This window comes from Halichoerus grypus, chromosome 12 (genome assembly GCF_964656455.1).
Source record: "Halichoerus grypus chromosome 12, mHalGry1.hap1.1, whole genome shotgun sequence".
In the NCBI taxonomy this organism is placed as follows: domain Eukaryota; kingdom Metazoa; phylum Chordata; class Mammalia; order Carnivora; family Phocidae; genus Halichoerus; species Halichoerus grypus.
In genome coordinates, this window is record NC_135723.1 from 42,097,030 (window position 1) to 42,116,145 (window position 19,116).

Consider the following 19,116-nt stretch of genomic DNA (forward strand, 5'->3'; position numbering starts at 1 on the left):
GTTCCTGGGAATGGGAAGGGAGGAAAGGCTTGAGAACCCTGCTCTGTTGGGCTGACTGGCTCTTTGAGAAATTACTGAAACTTTTTTTTTTCTGATCTGTTAGAAGTATGTATAGTGATGCAGAAAGAGGAGAAAATGCTTAAAACCAAATACATGATTAATGATTAGGTAATCCCTCTCCCATTATACTTTTCCTTAACAGAAAAGGTCATTCTACCTGGCATAATCTTTAACTAAAGCATAGGAGGTTTTTCCATCTTCCTAAATGATTGAAAGCAAACTAATGATCTCTGAAAAAATTTGCCCCGTCCTTTTGAAAATCCTTTTGTCTCAAATATCACTTGGTGCTGTGTACGTCCCTGGTCTGCCAGCTGACTTGTGCTATGGAAGATGTTTACCCCTCTGTGTACACTTAACTCATTCCCTGCCATTCACATTGTAGCTGTTGTAGAGAACTCCAGCTAAGTCAGAAAGCTTGGAAGCTTTTAGTGATTGTGAATGTCATTTTGTTTTACGGTTTTAGGTCTCGTCAGCCTATCTCAGCCCCTCTCTTTTCATGTCCTGACAAAAACAAGGTTAATTTCATCCCAACCGGATCAGCTTTCTGTCCTGTAAAACTTCTAGGCCCTCTCTTACCTGCCTCCGACCTGATGCTCAAGAACTCTCCTAACTCAGGCCAGAGCGCGGCCCTGGCCACCCTGACCGTCGAGCAGCTCTCCTCCCGGGTTTCCTTTACGTCTCTTTCTGATGACAGCAGCTCGGTGGGCGCCCTGGAGGCCTCCGTCCAACAGCCATCCCAGCAGCAGCCGCTCCTGCAGGAGCTGCAGGGCGAGGAGCACATCTCTGCTCAGAACTACGTGATCATCTAGGCAAAGGGGGAGCTGGCCTCTACCCTCCCTTCACGGATTAGGAACTAGACCTCAGACATCTTATCTGCATGGAGTGACAGACTTTCGGACCACCACCACCACCAACAGAATACTTCTCAGCATCATAAAGTATCTCTTAACACTGATCTTGGCAGGGACGGAACTCCTATTCAGCAGTTTTTGTGGAAAGCAGTACTGCTTGCAAAATGTGTGTGTCATTCAGCATTTTAAGTGGAGACTATGCATTTCATAGTATGTTTGACAGATTAGTACTGTGTCCCGTGTTTTGTTCCAAATTCTTCAGTATAAATAAGCTCTATATCAAAAAGTTGCCTGTCTAAATAGAAAATGTCTTGCTGTGTTTTGTCCTATGGAAAATACTGTACTTCAGGATTATGTTTACAATTGATCCAGGTGTTTGTTTCTAACTTCTGTAATACATACAATGCAAAAAAATAATAATAATAAATGGCCACAACAGTTGCACAGTGCCCACCCTATGGCCTAGCTTCAGGTACTTCAGTTGAAGTCTAAACTCAGGTAACTTGGAATGTATATCATATTGGGATATTAAATATTTCACAGCTAAAAAGCTAAAGAGGGAACATCACTCTTTTGCCTTTCCTTATTTTATGCATTTCCCTTTCCTCATTACATTCCACATTCTTAGAATAAGAAGTGCATTCAACCCTAGGAGAACAATAATCCTGGACATGGGTGAACATGAGGAGAACCAGCAAATCTGTGGTGTCTGACATCATTTTTGTCATGCGGTTACAAGTAAAACAACTGTTGAATTCACTTTTCAACATGTGTAAATGTGGCTTTTTTTTTTTTTTTCAAACAAGTTCAGGTGTTGCTCAGTTCATGACTTATAATGTTGCAAAGAAAGTGTCTCCGGTACCAGACTGTACATAAACATTCCAATTGCGTGTGATGGAATTTAACAACAAGAAAGTCTAGGTTTAACAGTAAAACAGTGAACTTTCACAGGGGATGGGTGAGATTTTCTGTTTATGTTGGCCATCAGCGTCATGAAATGCTGTTTCAGCTAAAGGCATATTGTTCAGTTTCTCTCTCGGAAGTTCTTTAATTTGAGGGTTTACAAATGACACGCTTTTGGTTATTGTTTTTCCTCGAGCAGTTGAGGTGCATTAGTTGCATTCATGTGGAGAGAGAATGTGTGGGTCTCAGAAGTAATGCTGCACGGGAAGCTGGCTGTTTGGGGACTCAGAAAAGCAGCAGTTTGCGGCTGTCTCTTCAGGCCTCTCCTCACAGTATCTCGGATGGTTCTGTATTTCAGATGTGCAAAGTAAAGCAAAAACCCAAGTAAATGGCCTTGAACTTGCAGACTCAGACCTGAATTTTCAACAAAGTTGTGTGAAGAGAGCCCTAGATAATCCCGAGTGGTCAGTGGAAGAGCCCAACTCTCAAACGTTTTCTGCAGCACAGAGAGTCTCCAAAAGCAAAGGGAAGTTTTCGTATTTTTATTCCATTGCTTCTAGCTCAGTAAAGCCTAGAGTTGTTTCGTCTGTACCTACAGCGTGTGGCACCGTTTTCTTAAGAATTAGGGGAATAAGGTGCCTACAGTCACGGGGATGTTTCAGTTCCCTTCAGTCATTCCTCGGGGTTTCTTGGTTTTATTTTCTAAGGAGGCTGAAGAAGGAAGAGGTGATAGAGAAGAAAGCAACACCATTGATTTTTTTAAGAAATGATATATATATATATATGTATATGTTTGCGTGTGTATGTATTCTATGTATTATTTTGTTATGATCCCAATTATCTTCTTTCCACCAAAGTTTGCAGTAATATTCTCTCCTGAAGGTGCATCCTGGCTCCTTTATATTAGTCAGTGTTATATTGTAGGAGACTGTCATGGAAAAGGACTCAGTTTACTTTTGCCATTTTCACAGGGGAACCTTTTAAAACAATCTCTTCAGCAGCAGACACCTTTAACCCTAATAATCTCAGGCCTTGATGAAAATACTATATTTTGTAGATTATGGTTAAAGGGAGAAAATTATTAGTTCTGTAAGATAAATATGAGCTCCATTAACTTCTGATATCTGGTTTAGCATTACATAATGTGTTGATCTTACGCTCTGCTTTTGTCCAAATATGATGCAATAGTATCAATATCAATTTCTGAAAGTTGGACTGAATGCTTTTTTGGTGATGAAATCTGATGTACGGTATTTATAGTGACATGTGCTTTTATTTTCTCATGAGAAACTAAATATTAATTGTGTTGTACATTTGTTCTTAGCATATATTAAAGTTTTGAACCAAATGTGTTAAAGCTTATGCTTTGCCATGTAAATTTCCCAGAAGTTGTTGAGCTCAAATGTATCCTACATCCAGCTGTAGAAATTTGTCAGAAATTGTTTAAATTTTGTATATAGTTGTACTGTTTAATTCTAGCCACTGCGCTGAACAGTATTCGAGTTACCATACAATATGGCTTTACACAAGGAAATGTGTGGCTTTTGTTTTGTATTTTTTCAGTATAGAAGTTCCTGTGTCTTATTTAAATAAAGTTATTAGTAAAACTGGAATAGTTCACATATGTCTTTGGAAAGACTGGGTTGTTAGCATCTTACCTTGACAGAGATGGACTCCGATCAGGGTGATGGCGGCATCCAGTGCTCACTGAATTCCTGACCTGCATCTCTGGCACTAGAGGGACTCTGACTGGATCAGACTTCCACAGCCGGTTTCCTCTGGACATGTCATTTATATGCTTTCCATCACAAGGTAAGAAACTGGATGACTAAAGTTCCAAGTCTTTGTACTGCTCTCCCAGCTATGAGCACCTTAAAGAGAGAAAACACTGTCCCCACCTCTTTATTTTATACCCAGGAATTATTTATGGAAGTAATTTGTTTAAAGTCAGTGACATCACCTCAAAGGAAGTAGGGTATTTCTTGCAAAGAAAACTGCAGCAAAAATTTTTTTTTTAATTTTTTACTCATTATTTAGGTTTAGATTCGGGATAAGAGGGAGAAAACCTTAACAGAACAAAGTGTTGATGTTATGCCCAGTTGTCCCAATAGGGTCATGATAGGCCCCATTTTGGTCTCGGGCCACTGCCTGAGAGCAGAAACCGCTTTGAGAAATAATTTACCAGCAGAGTGTTCCTTCCAAAGCACATCTCATCAAAGAGGTTGTTAAGATTTTACCTTTAAGATTAACTTAAAAATGACTAATGGCTGTGTTTGGGGCTGAAAAAAAAGTAAAATGTAACTTTTTTTAATGGTGAGATTTACCAACCACCTTCTTGAGGATGATATATAATTTAGGCAGGAAACTATCTTAGGTTAAAAGTTCCATTGCAGGTGACTGTTAAGGAAAAGTGGGATTCTCAGCTCCGCCTCTGCTTGACTCTCAGTCATATAAGCTTAATATAAACAGCCCTGAGGAACAAGTTCGTATGTGCAAAATGAAACCTAAGGAACCAAAACCAAACCAAAACCAAACCTAAAGAACATGGAGGGGGAAATTAGGTCTAAGAACTTAAAGATGCTTAGCCTTATGTTAGCTAAAACTAATCACTTGAAGTTTATTTGTGAATAGTGCAAAATTAAATGTTTGCCCCCACCCCTTCCCCTCTGAAGTTCCATTATTCCTACGTGTTCCCAGCAGCTCCTCCCTTCGACCCCATCTGTGGGACTCACAAGTCTTTCCCCCCCCACACACACACATCTCTGGTGAACTCTGGGCTCTTTGGAGCTGAGGAGCTTTGTGAAGATGGGTCCTTTAATTCACACCTTGCGTCAGAACCGGAACGCTATCATCCAGCCCCCCCGCCCCGGTTCTGGTTGTCTAGAGGACATCTCTTCTCAGATTTCTTGTCTCATCTCCGCTTCATTGATTAAATGGAACGAAGACACTGTCTTGTCTCATGTTGTACCAAATCAGCTCTTTTCCTTTATATTCCAATTCTTCCTTTTTCCCAGAGGACAACTGGAATCCCATGTCCTGAAGTTTTTCTCCACCTAAATCTCTCACATTTGCCTTTCTGTCTTCCTATTATCTCGCTATTAAATTTCAAGCTACAGCTCATTCATCTTGTGGATGAATTCCTTTTGGAATTCTGATGGCAAGGAAACAGACTTCCAGTAACCTCTATAGCTCATGGCCAAATCTGCCCCATGCATATTTTTGTAAATAAAATCTTACTGGAACAAAGCCACACTCACTTATGTATTACCTATGGCTATTTTGCAATACATTGGCAGAGTTAAGTAGTTGCAATAGACACAGTCTGGCCCACGATGCCTAAAACAATATTTTACTATCTGGTCCTTTACAGAAAAAAATGTACTGACCTTTGCTATAGACCAAAGAGCAAACTGGATATAGGCAACTTGGATCATACACGTGGTGGTTTTTAAAATATGTCCACAAATTCTTTTGATATTCCTCTCAGAGAGGTAGAGCTTCATTTTCCTCCCCTTGAAGTGTGGGCTGGACTTATGAATGGAATGCAGCAGTGATGGGCTGTCACTTCCAAGATCACGTTGTGGAAAGACAGGCTTCTGTCTCGGGCGAATACTCTCGTGGATCACTCGCTATGGGAGAAGCTCTGCTGTGAGGACACTCAGGAAGTCTGTGGAGAGAGACCCACATGGCAAGTAGCTTTGGCTGCCAGCTAACGAACTGAGGGGCCCTGCCAGCAGCCATGTGGGTGAGCTTGGAAGCGGATCCTTCAGCCCCAGTTGAGCCTTGAGATGATTGCAACCCCAGCCAGTATCTTGGCTGCAGCCTCACGAGAGACCTTGAGCCAAGCCTGCTAAACCACACCTGGGTTCCCGACACTCAGAAACCATGTGAGATCAGCAGTTTGTTGTTTTAAGGTGCTGAGTTCAGGGGCAATTTGTTACATAGGGTTGGACAACTAATACAACACAGCAGTGCCCTCCGTGCCTCTCCCCACCCACATCGACCCATTACTGCCACAGAGGTCTCACCTAGGGTCTTGTTATGCCATCCTGTCCCCTGGGTCCAGAAAGTGAGGCTTGCCTTTTTAGAATGAACACTTCTTGAAAAAAGCCCTGTTGGGGGATGCCTGGGTGGCTCAGTCGGTTAAGCGTCTGCCTTCGGCTCAAGTCATGATCCTAGGGTCCTGGGATCAAGTCCTGTGTCGGGCTCCCTGCTCAGCGGGGAGCCAGTTTCTCCCTCTGCCACTCCCCCTGCTTGTACTCTGTCTCTCTGACAAATAAAATCTTAAAAAAACACAAAAAAACAAGCCCTGTTGGACTAGGTTGAAGACAAAGCTTCCTCATACAGGAGTTTGTTATTTGAACAACTCACGACGTTACATATACTGTATGTACCTAAAAGTTATCTTGTCTAATATTAAACCATCTTATCGAAGACAATAGGGGGAGAAATTAAACCCTTGCAGAAAAGCATTCCCTATGGAAAATGATAACAAGAAGAGGTGGGACAGGTGATCAGTTTTCAAAGCTGGAAAAAAAGAAAAAGCAGAATCTCAAGGCAGAACTATTTCCACCTCGAATGTCTTAGTTTTTTTCCTTAGTGGGAGGCTGGTGACACACTGGTTCTAAAATGGCCTATTCCATTTTACAGGCATTTGCGTCTCCCAAAGAGAGGAAGGTTGTTTCAAAGGTTCCAGATCAGTTTGGTGATGGACCCTCCCATTTAAAACAGCCATTTTCTTAACACTAAGAATTTGAATAATTAGATCACTTTTCCTACAGACGATTTTCTGATAACAAGGAATGGGTCCCCTTTCACACTATAAATTCTACTCAAGTCTTGGCATCAGTTTTAAGCAAGACTTTGATGACATTCCTTTAGAAAGAATTGGGTAAGGTCCCGGAGGCAATGGATGTTATTTCAAACCACTGTTTGGAAGCAAGGGGGATAAAAGGTGGATGCAGGGCTCCACAGGACCTGCCAAATGGGGAGGAGGCTTCATGCAGGAAAGTCAAACCATTTCTCAGGTTTTCTCTTCCACTTCGTAAAGGAAAAGGGTTACACTCAAGGGACAAAAGTTAACAAAGGACACGGCTCAGGTGCTGCAATAAACAGCTTGCCATTTTCCATATGGACCGAAATCAAGGCAAACGGGGTAATCTTAACTCACTCTTAATCTGCCCATTTGATTACCAACAAAAGCCTGGTGTGGTCTCTCCTGCTTCCCTTCCCTGTGACCACCCTGGGAGCTATTGTATGGGGAATGGATTCCTTTTCCAATCCCTGACCCTTTCTCCCCATCACTCCGCTTAGTCCATGACCATTGCAGCTGGTCCTGCAGGAGGACGGTCACAGGGGGAGGGGACAACCAGGGAGGAGGGACTGAAGATGGTTACACCTGGGAAATAGGGCCTGAGGGAAAGGGGAAGAGGGTGTGAGGCGAGCTTTCACAATATTCATATGTCCTTTTGAAATACCTAATTTTTTTTTCCTGCCAATGAGTAGGTCTTCCTGCTGTCATGTTTCATAAAAGAAGACAAGGAAGCAACCGGACCTTCTTGCTGCAGCATTGCTGGCAATCCTCTTCCCTGTGCCCACACCACCTTCTCACCCACCGTCCGTCCGTCAACCAGTCTGCAGCAGCTAGTGGATAGCACTGGGCTGACTGCTTTTCCTAGTCCCTATAAAGACGAGGAGAAATTCAAGGGAAGTGATCAACATGAAAATAAATGTTTAACCTCACTAGTAATCAAAGCAATGCAAATTAAAACAATAATTTGTTGCCTTTAAATTGGCAAAGATTAAAAAGGATGATAGTGTTAAGGGGGTGGAGGGGATAGGGTCACTCTCACATCTGCTATTAGAAGGATAAATCAGTACATCCTTTCTGAACAAGAACGTGGTAGCACTTACACCTAGGGGTGAAAAGCAGGTCACAAACTAGTGTGATCTCTTGGTTTTGTAAAAATACATATATATGTGAGTAAAAACAAAAAAAAAGACATGAAGAATGTACAAAAATTAATAGTGGTTATGCTTTGATTGTGGATACTTTGCCTTAACATCTGCATTTCTGTTTTCCTAAGTTTTCTCAGAAACCTTATAATTTGAGAGAAAAATGCATGTTAATTTCCAGATATCAAGGGAGGGGGGAGAAAAGTAGGGAGGAAAGAAAGGATATGGCAGCAAAAGATAGAGTTTTAATGGAAATGAGCAGCAGATCTCTTAAAGTCAAGGTGGCTGGAGAGACTACCTGGAAGAGTAAACTTGGTTCAATGGAAGAATCCAAATGTACATATAGTTTCATGCCCTTTCCACTTTCTCAGAAAAAAAAAAAAAAATGGCCTCAACACCCTCATACTCCCATAGACAGGATTGAATTATTTAAGCCTAGAATGACGTTTGGGGAAGTCTGGAGTTGTAGTTCAGGGGACAGAGCATTCCCTGGAGTGTGGCCCATACCACCAGCCCTCCATCAGTTGAGATGGATTTATGAAGTGGGCACCAGAGAGCCCAGAAATCTGTCCTGTCATTTATCCTTCTTGAATTGCCTCATCTAGAAAACGATAGAAACCTGAAAATGGCCAAGAGATTGTTCTTGAATGTGATCCATATTTCTCAATACACTCTTGATGGAGAGCTGTTTAGTCTCATTTTAGAGATTGTCTGAAATGGATGAACGTGAGATGGAGGTCACTCAGAATTTGTATTAGAGAAGATTGGGGATCGAGGCCCTAGACAGGCTGCAGTGGGTCCTTTGGCTCGAGAATCACCAGTGTAGCATCTGGCTCCTCCCATTCATCTTTGAATCTGTAGCGGCATAAGCCGCTTGGGGATTCAGACACTTGCTTATTTCTCTTTCTTGGTACGTTTCTCCCCCTTACGCACCAAACTGACTCTCAGCACGTTGCCGTTTGTGATTTCGGTCAGCTGACAGGCCACACCTGTTCCGGCATGTTGGAAGCCAGAGGCAGTGTGGCATAAGGGAATGTGGTCCAGGACTGGCCCTCAGACAAGAATGAGCCTGGGAGTCTTTATTTGTAAAATATAGCGATAATCATTCTCAGTCAGCTTTAGCCATAATGAAAGAACCCAGCCTGGGGGGCCTAACCAGGAGAAATTTATTTCTCACAGTTCTGGAGGCAGGAAGTCCCAGATCAATGTCCAGCAGTGTCTGGTTTCTAGGAAAACCTTTCTGGCTTGCACACAGCTTCTCACATGGCCTTTCCCTTGTCTCTTCTTATGACACTATCCTATTGGATAAGACCCCACCCTTAGGACCTCATTTTACCTTAATTACCTCCCAAGTCCCTATCTCCAAATACATTGAGTCTTCACGGTTCACAACATTTGAACCAACAGCTTCAACATCTGAATCTTTGGGGAGACACAATTCAGTGCAGGGCAAATACCTGCCTTCCATTAGGGAAATGCAAATTAAAACCACAATGAGATATCCCTTTGTACCCACCAGGATGGTTATGATCAAAAAGACAAGTAGTTACAAGCGTTGGTGAGGATATGGAGAAATCACAACTCTCACATACTGCTGACGGTCCTGCAAAATAATGCAGCCACTTTGGGAAACAGTCTGGCAGTTAAGCATATGACCCAGCCATTCCATTTCTAGGTATGGACCCAAGACAGTAAGAACATGTGTCTATACAAAAACCTGTACACAAATGTTCATAGCAGCATCATATATAATAGCCAAAAAATGGAAAGAATTCTAATGTCCATAAATTTAATGATGGGATAAATGTGTTAGAGCCATGCAACTGAATATTAGTCAGCAATCAAAAGTACTGATACATGCTACAACATGGATGAGCCTGAAAAACATGCTGAGTGAAAGAAGCCAGTTACAAAAGACCATATATACTTCCAGTCATATGAAATGTCTGTTACAGGAAAATCCATAAAGGCAGAAAGTAGATTAGTAGTCGTCAGGGTCTGGGGTAGGCTGGAATGGGGAGTCATTGCTAATGGGTACAGCATTTCTTTTGGGGGTAACGAAAAGTGTTCTGGAATTGGATAATGGTGATTGTTGCAGAACATTGTGAATATACCAAAAATCACGGAGTTGTACACCTTAAAAGGACAAATTTTATGGTATGTGAATTGTAATTCAAAAAATAGAACTCAACATGCCAAAAATTCCTACTGTGTAGGGTAATTAAGAGGATGAAAGGGACTTAGGTGCATGTAGCAGAGTGTCTGGCATAAAGCACCCCATGGATAATAGCTATTTTTATTTTCTATAGTCCATGTAGGGTCAGAAAATGTGAAGGTGGTAAAACCATACACATGGTTCCATGAGCCTAAAATCTCTGTCTCTAATGTCCTCAAGGACATTCACTGCATGGCCCTACTTCTTCCTCTGCTGTTCACTGTCTGTCATTTGCATCTCTCCTCGCCTTCAGCAGGTGGGTCAGTCAGGCGCCCACCACCCTGGCTGCCATGTAAAAAGCCCAAGTGTGCACCTCCCACCTCATTCTCCCACAGACCCCCACATCTCCCCTGCTCACCGCGCCTGTGGGCCCAGCTCTCCTTACCTGCCCACACCCGGAAGGCAAGGCCAGAAGGACAGGACACTTCAGGCTCCAGCCTGGGTCCACTCCTGTCTTTTCCAGGTGCTTTGTCTTTAACCACGGGCCTGGTTTATAGGGCAGAAAAACCAGCCTGTTTGGTTCTGGGCTTCTCTCACCCCAGGCTTGCCTTGAAACCCAAGATAAAGCAGCGAGGGTTCCCCTGGGGCTGGTTCTGAGGGCAGGTAACAGATGGGCGGCAGAATGCAGGTAGCAAGAGCTCGGGGTCGTGTGTTGTCAGGATTTGTTCTCTCCCTGCTAGCTTCTTCCTTTCCAGCTGGAGTCCAAGTCACAGCTCACCCAGGATGGCAGCTCCTATTGGCAGGATAAAAATACCCCTCAGTTTGCGGAGGCCCGCGCCCGGCCAACTCCGCCATTCAAGGCAAGGAGGGAGGAAACAGTCCAGGATGGTTGTGACTTCCCCACAGGGAAAGGTGGCCAGAGGAACCTCCTGCTCACTGGCACGTGCACGAGGCAGGCTTTTAGTGCTCAGGGAGGTTCCAGTCACATTGGTGCCCTCGGCATTAGCGTGAAACCTGTGATTAGCGTGATTCTTTTATTGTTCGTTGACCCCCTTTGAGAATTTATGGAAGCTCTAGACCATTTCCTCAGGGGGGAAAAAAAAAAATCCACAGAGGTGCATTTTCACACACACAAAAATTACGTATCTCAGAGGATGTACAGAACTCTTGAGGCTAAGAGGTCCATAAATCCCTAGACCAGAATAGAGTACAAAAGGGATGAAAGAGTTTATAACCCAGCCATCGGAATAGCAATGAAGTGTAGGAAGAGAATGGAAGCTAGGGTGTTGATCTGTCAAGTGCTGTGTCCTGAAAATGCCTTCTGTTTGTGCCGGGGACGGGGGACAGCGGACGATGCTCTAAATGTGGTAATGACCCTTGGGGCACCACGGACCAGGTCCAGAAATACCAGCAAGGAGACACCTCAGACCAAAATCAGTAAGAGAGCTCCCTGGGAAGTGGCTGAAAAAGGAAGCCCCAGAGCTGATACACGATCCAGCCTCTACTGATGAGGCATTTCTAAAATCAGTTGCCTCCTCCTTGGATGCCAGAAGGCTCTGGATGCAGGCCCCTGTCGGGCTTCAGAGATTTCCTGAGCACTTTGCATCAGCTCTCTGCTAGGGCAAGTTATAGAAAAGTCACTCACCCAATTGCAAAGGCCAGCAGTTATCCACATTGAGATCTTTCCCCGGGGGTGTATTCCAGACGTGGGAGAAGGGGCATCGCATTGTGCTTGGATGGACCACTGAAGTGCTACAAGAATGTCAGGCAGTAGGAGTAGAGGAGAAAGGAAGACGTTGGTCAAGGCGTCTGTGGCGCCTCAGAGTTCAGCTGAGGTTAATCCTGTCCTCCAGGGGAGCACTGGTTCAAGGAGTATGGCCAAATGCTTGAGCACTCTACAGCAAGCATTTGGGCATGTTGAGAACAGTAGGGCCCTCGGGTCAGCTTTCTATGAATTAATGATCAGAAGGCAGGACATAGGTATTATATTAAGACCAGAAGTTCTCTTTTCAGAGGAAAATACAAAGAGGTCCCACTGACTCAAGAAAGTTAGGTGAGCAGCAGCTGAGCAGGGATGCCCGTGCTGACGAAGCAACTTGGGCTGTTTCTGCGGTCTGGCCTCTGCTAGCCATCTCCCCTCCTCCCCCGTGTTATCTGTCTACACTGCACCTCTGCTGCTGCTTGCTCGGTTTCTGATGACTCAGAAGGCTCCTATCACTTTATAGTAACTGTGCATGGCTTCTGTTCATCTGGGTATCTATGCTGTTGTAACTGACAAATTGTTTCGTATCGTCGCCAGCTCAGAATCAAAGGCGGGAGAAGCTGATAAACTGACTCCTTCCTGGGTGAAAAGGTCTTGTGCCAGGCCCAGCACACTGGCTTCCTGAGCTAGCCAGCTGAGCCCAGGAGGGCCTGTGTCTGGCAGCGTGACTTACCAGCTAAGACCATGTCCCTTGTAGCAGAAGGGGAGCTGGGACTGCTTAGAGGTGGGACGTGCGTGTCACTGACGCGCTTTGTCAGGACACTCACCCAGAACTGTCCTCATCTCCCGTAAGACAGAACTGCTAGTATTACCAGACCTTGGTCTGCCACAAAGAAAACAAAACAGCCCACCAAAAAACCCCCTCCTTTAACACACATATATTGTTTCTTTTGACCAAACTAGATTTTATTTAAGGTTTTCAAAGTCGGCTTTAAAGACCAAGAGCCTTTTTAAAGCAGAAACAGAAGTACTCATGAAATACCCCATCTATGCTGTCCCATCTTCCAGGCCCTGGCAGTGAGGCATGTGGCTATTTCTGGCCAGGGGGCCGTGGAAGGAAGAAAAGTGGGTTTTTCTTCAGATGAAATACAGCACAGCCAATACGTGATGGCACTCCACCTCTACCTTTCCTTGCTGCGGTGCCCGAGCAGCTCAAGTGTTTGTGTCATCAGCCATAGGCTGGTGATGCTCCATCAGCATGCATCCCTGGGGCTTCGTGGGGCACAGTCCCACTGACCCACACTGGACATAGAGCATAAGTGAGGGAGGAAGGAAATTTCCTGGTTATAAGCCACTGAGATTTTCGGTGCTTGCTGCTGAAGCACAGCCTGCCCTATCCTGACTTACCCGCAGACGGATCGTGGACACGTCCCAGGAGGACACTGTCAATAGAGTGATCTTCTGTGGACCTTCCAGCTGAGCAGACTCCCAACTCTGCAAACCCATGGAGTCTCTCTGCTTCCCTATTTCAGAGGCTCACTGACCATGTAGAGCAGCATCACTTTGTGAAAGATCCAGAATTCAATTTCTTTCCTTCTTTCATTTCTTTAAAACCATACTTACTGAGGATTAATTTACATATGTAAAATTCATCCTGTTTAGTGTAGGGTTCCATAGATTTTGATAAATGCACACAGTTGTGTAGCCACCAATATAATTTATAGAAGAGCTCCGACCTGGTGCCTGGGTGGCTCAGTTGGTTGGGCGACTGCCTTCGGCTCAGGTCATGATCCTCGAGTCCCGGGATCAAGTCCTGCATCGGACTCCCTGCTCAGCAGGGAGTCTGCTTCTCCCTCTGATCCTCCCCTGTCTCATGCTCTCTCTCTCTCATTCTCTCTCAAATAAATAAATAAAATCTTAAAAAAAAAAGAAGAAGAAGAAGAGCTCCAACCAATACCAACTTTTCCTTGGGCCTCTTTGGAGGGAGTCCAGCCCTCCCCCTGGCCTCAACCCTTGGCCACCACTAACCTGAGGCCTATCCTTATAGGTTTACCTTTTCCAAAATGGCATACAAATGGAACCACACAGATATAGCCTTTAAAACAAAAAACCTTTTTATTTTGGAATACTTTCAGATTGACAGAAAGTTGCAAAGATAGTACAAAGTTCCTTACCCAGCTTCTGCTAATGCTAACATCTTGCACAGCTTAGTATTTTGACATAGTAGTCAAAATTAGGAAATTAACATTAGGACAATACTATTAACGAAACTATAGACTTTATTTGGATTTCACCCATTTTTCCACTAATATTTTTCTGTTCCAGGATCTGCCACAACATTTGGTTGTCCTGCCTCCTTAATTTCCTCCCATCTGTGGTGGTTTCTCAGTCTTTTCTTGTTTTTCACGACCTTGACACTTTTGAGATACATTGGTCAGGTATTTTATAGAACGTCGCTCAATTTGAGTTTGTTTGATATTTCTCTTACGACGAGACTGGGTTATGAGTTTTGGTAAAGAATACTAAGAGAGGTGAAGTTCCCTTCTCATTGCATCATATCAGAGGTACATGATAGCAACATGAATCCTCAGGTGGTTGTATGAATCAATAGTTGCTTCATGTTCACTGCTAAATAAGATCTCAATGGATGCATGTGCCACGGTTCCTCATTCACCAGGGGAAGGATATTTGAGTTTCTGGTTTTTGGAGATTATGAGTAAAGCTGCTACCAACATTCACATCTAGATTTTTGTGTGAACATATATATATATTTTTTCTCTAGGGTGAATTCCTAGGTGTGGGATGACCGGGTTGTATGGTGTGTTTAACCTTATGTGAAACCACCAAACTTTTCCAAATGGCTGTTCCATATTGCTTTCCCATCAACAGTGTGTAAGACTTCCAATTTGCTCTGCATCCCAATTCCTTTTGATCAGTGCTCTGGGTAGTGGTTCATTTTAAAAATACCCTTAAGTTTGGCAAGTTTTGCAGCATGTCCCTTCTAACTGGCAGAGAACCCACTTCATTTCTCCTGGTCTCCGCACAGAATTCTGTGCAACTTTGTGGAAAAATCCGGGGCACCTTACTCATTAGACTTTCTAGTCCCTTCCTACTAGCTTCTGCCATTCTCATGATGCTTAGGAACGAGTTCATAAGGGATGGGGACAGAAGATGGGGCTTGGAGAGTCTCTCAGAAAGCCGTGGAGAGAGAGCAGCTTCTCATTCCCTATCTTCAGTATCGTTTACCAAGCAAGTGACCTTCTGGGAGGGGAATGGCCACCCTTGTGTGCTGCAGTGTGGGAGCCCAGCGCCACATCTTTGGGGCATCAACTCAGTCCCGGTAATGACTCCATTAGAGGCAATGCTACTAGGGAGGAAGGGAAAACAGAAGTGCAGAGAGGGTTTGTGACTTATAGCTGGTGGAGCCTCAACTTGGGAGGCTTGGCCACAGATTTCTCCAGCTTCAGAACCCAAACTCTTCACAAGTGCCCTACACTACTGTCCTGGAGTGCAACCCCCAAGGTGTGTTTAATAATTGGCAAGAAAAAAAAAAGAGAGACAGAGTTGGGAGGAGAAAAAAGATGTGAGCTTTTAAAGGAGTTTTGTGTGTCTTTGAATTCCTTTCTTCAGCTCTCCATTTCTAGCAAACCCCTTGAAGTAAAAGCAGCCTTGGCCCAGCAGTTAGGCAATGTGGGTTCTAATCCGGTTTCCCACTAAATTATAGTTTTTAAAATACGTCCCTCAGTTTTCTCATCTGGATATCAGCAGGTTGGATGCAAAGAGCTCTGTGGTCCCTTCTCACGTCCTGGCTGTCAGCTATAAAAGAGCTGCACAGTAGGCTCCAAGCCTTCTAGTCCCAGGGCTGGGGGTGGCCTCCAACGGGTTTCTGGAAAACATTCCAGTTCTTTCAGCCTCCTGGACCCACACCCCTTCCAGAAACAATACACAAGTGTGTCCTCAAGGTCATTCCAGGGGAAACTGGAGTGGATCACCATGGCATTTTCCTGCCCAGGGATCCATTTATCCCTCTGGTATCAGCAGCACAGCTTCCCCTAGAGGAACCATCCTTTCTCCATCCCCAGTCCTGGAGGCTCAGGCTCCAGGGACAGGCCCAGGAAAAGCTGGGGAAACAGCCTATTTCCCACCCCCACCCACCTTGATTCCAGCGGCTGACTGAAGACTGGACACAGGATTCAAGGCAGGCTCAACTCCAAGACTGGCTGGAGATACCATGGTGGCCATGCTGCCTCCTTATGAGAAGTCTGTTAGAATGAAGCAACACAGAGGGAATCAAAGGTGGGAGCTGAAGAGGGGGAAATTGCTGAGACCCCCACCTGAGCCCCTATGCCTGAAGCATACACCCAGACCTTTTAGTTAACTGAGCAAATAAATCCACCCTCATTTTCTGTTGTTGTTTAAATGAATTTAAGTTGAATTAGGTTGTAATAATTAGGCATTTTTTGAGATTTTTTGAGAACCCTCTCTCAGGGTTCCGGAATCCTAGTTATTTATTTAAAAAGGAGGAGGACCAGGAGAAGGAGGAGAGTAGTTGTAACTTGTAGTAGTAATAGTAAACTCTAAAAGCCCCACGAAAGACAAGGTCTAATGCGGTGTTGGGAAACACACAGCATGATTACCACCACTCCCTGCCCTAATCCCAGCACAAACATCACTCATTTATCAGGATTCTTCTCTGTGCAGAATTCTTGGCAGCCACTGCCAATCACTGAAGTTGGCTCCAAGTTGAAGTCTATTTTCCAACAAAGCATCACTGCACTGTGCGTGGTGCCAGTCAGAGGACTAGAGATGGTTTGAATCAAAGGACTAACTGCCATGGCCTGTCTGGAGGACACTAATCACAAAGACAGATGCACTTTGGTATACTGGCAAAATCAATAGTGCCAATAGTTAAACCCGGAGCGATTGCCAAGGTCGGCCCCTAGGGAGGGGTCTCTGGGCGGTGGCGTCTGAGAGAGGGAAGCATGGAGCTCAGTTAACTGGCTCCTGGAGCTGAGGCATGGGCAGAAGGCATCTTGACCCAAATGGCTAGGCAGCCTCCCATGGCACCTCGGGGGCCTCGGCCCTGGCCCCACACCCCACGTAACACTGGCCATGGCATGACGGGGAGACCCCTCTACATGCCCACTGGCAACCCAGGGCTCTCGGGGCTGCCAACTCTGAGCAGACCACGTTTTCTTGGGCATAAGCCTCCGACAAAAATTCTAAGTTGGTGCCTTTCTAATTCTGAAGCTGACGGATGCTTTTCTCACTCTCACACAGCTCAAAATCAACCTGACATTTCTAAAATTACATTTTGAAGGCAATGAATCTATAAAGTGCACCAAAGCCCATGCCAGCTGGGAGAAAAAAAAAAGGAGGAAAGAAATGTTTCTGGCTCCCTCCCTTAAATGTGAATATTCTTTCTATATTGGCTGGGGCAGCAGAAGGGAAGGGAAACTTGCAGACCACCTAAAACGGCAGGGAAGTTTTCAAGGAGCAGGTGCTCTCTGAATTTCCCCGAGGGTTCCAGTGCAATTGTGGTGCAGACCAGCCTGGAGACACAGGATGAAAATGAGGGAGTAGTGAGACTGGGCATGAAGGGGGTGGGGCACTTTTGTCTTCCTCCAGCCAGAGACAGTCCCTTCTACAGGCGGCTGGGGAGGGGCCCCGAGGTGGGCCCCCAAGGAAGCCCCCCAGCTGCACGGCACACAGACTGCTTATAAGAGAACAAGCCAGCAGCTGCTTCTCCTTAAACTAGAGAGGTGGCCGAAGGGTCTTTGTGCGAGCCAGGATCAAAACACGCCTATCAAGAGGGATCAAGAGCCTGGCCAAGTGCATTGCAGATGGGAACCGGAATTGAATTTTTTTTTTTTTAAACAAAAATGGGTAAAGAAAATTCAGGGAGAAAATGCCTCCATGTGCAGTACTTTCCTTTTACTGGTAGCAAAGCCTGTTCAACTACCACAATCCTCCACTCCACCCACAGATCAACTTGAAAATGCAACCTGCTAGTGTTTAAAGTGATCCATTCAACAGAGAAGGACCCCACACCCCTTTGCCCCCCCCCGCCCCCCCCCCTCCAGCCAGCTCCCTGTGCCCCCAGCCTGGATGGAGCAAGTCCACCCCTCCTGCTTCGCTGCTTGTCTCCTTCCTGCGGCTGCTGTGGGCTTCCACGGCTGTAAGGAAATGTGACCCAGGAGGAAATGATGAGTCCTTAATCCTCATTCCACACAGGGCAGCTCCATTCAGCAATCATGAGTCCAGTGCTTGCCAGGTGACTCCAGGGTGGTTATTACTAGGGAGACACAGAAGATCTGGGGAAACAGGGACCCTGTTCTCTGAGGTTGCAACACCTAGTGCTAGAGGCAGATGCATACACATAGGCCTCCCAGGCCAGGCAGAGCACCCAGCATGTGCTAATAATCATGAGACAGACAAGGGCAGGAAGGAGAGATGAGGGGTGGTTCCTTGAAGGAAAACTGCATGCTACACTTAAAGGAGGTGGGATGTGAGGAGCTCCTGAGGGGTGAGTTGGAGTGTGATGGCAGCTGAGGGTAAGGAGAGGGGGCCATCCCAGGTGGAGTGTGCAGCAAATGATACGCCAAGAATTGAGAGGAAGGGCTTAAGGATCCAGCAAGCTTTCCTGTGTATGTGTGGGAGGGTGGGTGGGGGCCCTAGGGCTATATCCTGATATCCTCAAAGACCACACGTGCCAGGCTAAGGAGTCATTCAGTGAGATTCTTACAAACACACTCCGTGGACAGTTTGGGCTGGCCAGGAAGTGAGCAGAGCTACACCAGCCATATAACACACTGAGTCCCAGCCCCAACTCGCCTTCAGGTCTACTCCTGCACAGAGGAGGAGGAGGAAGAGGAGATGCTTTCCAGTCCCCCAAGGCTGTCTTGCAGAGGACAGTGGCTACTGCTGGGGCCAGGTCCTTCCATGAGGGCACACCGCAGAGAGCAGAGAAGCCGCATTCTTGTGTTGGGGGAAGTGGCCACAGGAGACCCTTTCAGAGCTGGAGAGTAAAGCTAGCAAGAGTGCAGCAGAGACCTCCCTGGCCCAGCTGGGCACGTAGGATCAATTCTTGCTAATCAGCAACCCTGCCCCCACTCAGAGCCACAGGCGACACAGGGAAGGGAGGAGAGCCACCAACCCCCGGGGGCTCCACATGGGTGGAGTGTCTGAACCGCTTACATGCCCACATGCAAAACTTGCTCCCATCTCTGCCTGAGCCAACAGAAGTCCATGCCCTCCTCCCCTGGACTGCATGTGGGCGATGGATGGGATCATGTCAATAGCTTCACACAGGTGGGACTAGTCCTTGTCCTCTTCCTCTCCAGCCCCCACGCCCATGGCACCTCCCCCACTGAGTCCCCACAACAGACTCTATTAACTTGCCTTCGCATGTCAAATATCTCTGCCATTTAATTAAAAAAACAAATAAACAGTTAATATCACAAGGGACTCCAGAAATACATGCTTTTGAA

At 45.5% G+C, this 19,116-nt stretch overlaps 1 protein-coding gene and 2 long non-coding RNA genes across 7 annotated transcripts in view; 1 reads left to right on the forward strand and 2 right to left on the reverse strand.

Annotated features, from left to right (window-relative positions):
- The window catches only part of GLCCI1 (glucocorticoid induced 1), a 110,702-nt gene extending 107,275 nt beyond the window's left edge, over positions 1–3,427 (forward strand). For 2 of the 4 annotated variants that reach the window (XM_078059294.1, XM_078059295.1), the window contains exon 7: positions 2,173–3,427. In XM_078059294.1, coding sequence (XP_077915420.1) covers positions 2,173–2,645 — 473 coding nt within the window. In that variant the 3' untranslated portion in view covers positions 2,646–3,427. Of the gene's footprint in view, positions 1–523 lie in introns of all 4 variants that reach the window. The other 2 variants (XM_078059296.1, XM_078059297.1) reach the window with 1 other exon arrangement.
- LOC144379569 (uncharacterized) lies at positions 2,393–10,729 on the reverse strand. 2 transcript variants are annotated; one of them, XR_013442774.1, is made up of 4 exons: positions 10,370–10,729; positions 5,201–5,481; positions 3,473–3,685; positions 2,393–2,525 (listed from the first exon to the last, which is right to left on the reverse strand). It is a non-coding gene; the product is annotated as an uncharacterized LOC144379569 (long non-coding RNA). The 2 variants fall into 2 exon arrangements; XR_013442773.1 differs by having other exon boundaries at positions 3,473–3,702.
- A 2,988-nt stretch (positions 10,730–13,717) lies between these two features.
- On the reverse strand, positions 13,718–17,664 carry LOC144379571 (uncharacterized). The gene is made up of 2 exons (XR_013442776.1): positions 15,782–17,664; positions 13,718–15,512 (listed from the first exon to the last, which is right to left on the reverse strand). It is a non-coding gene; the product is annotated as an uncharacterized LOC144379571 (long non-coding RNA).
- Between the last annotated feature and the right edge of the window lie 1,452 nt (positions 17,665–19,116).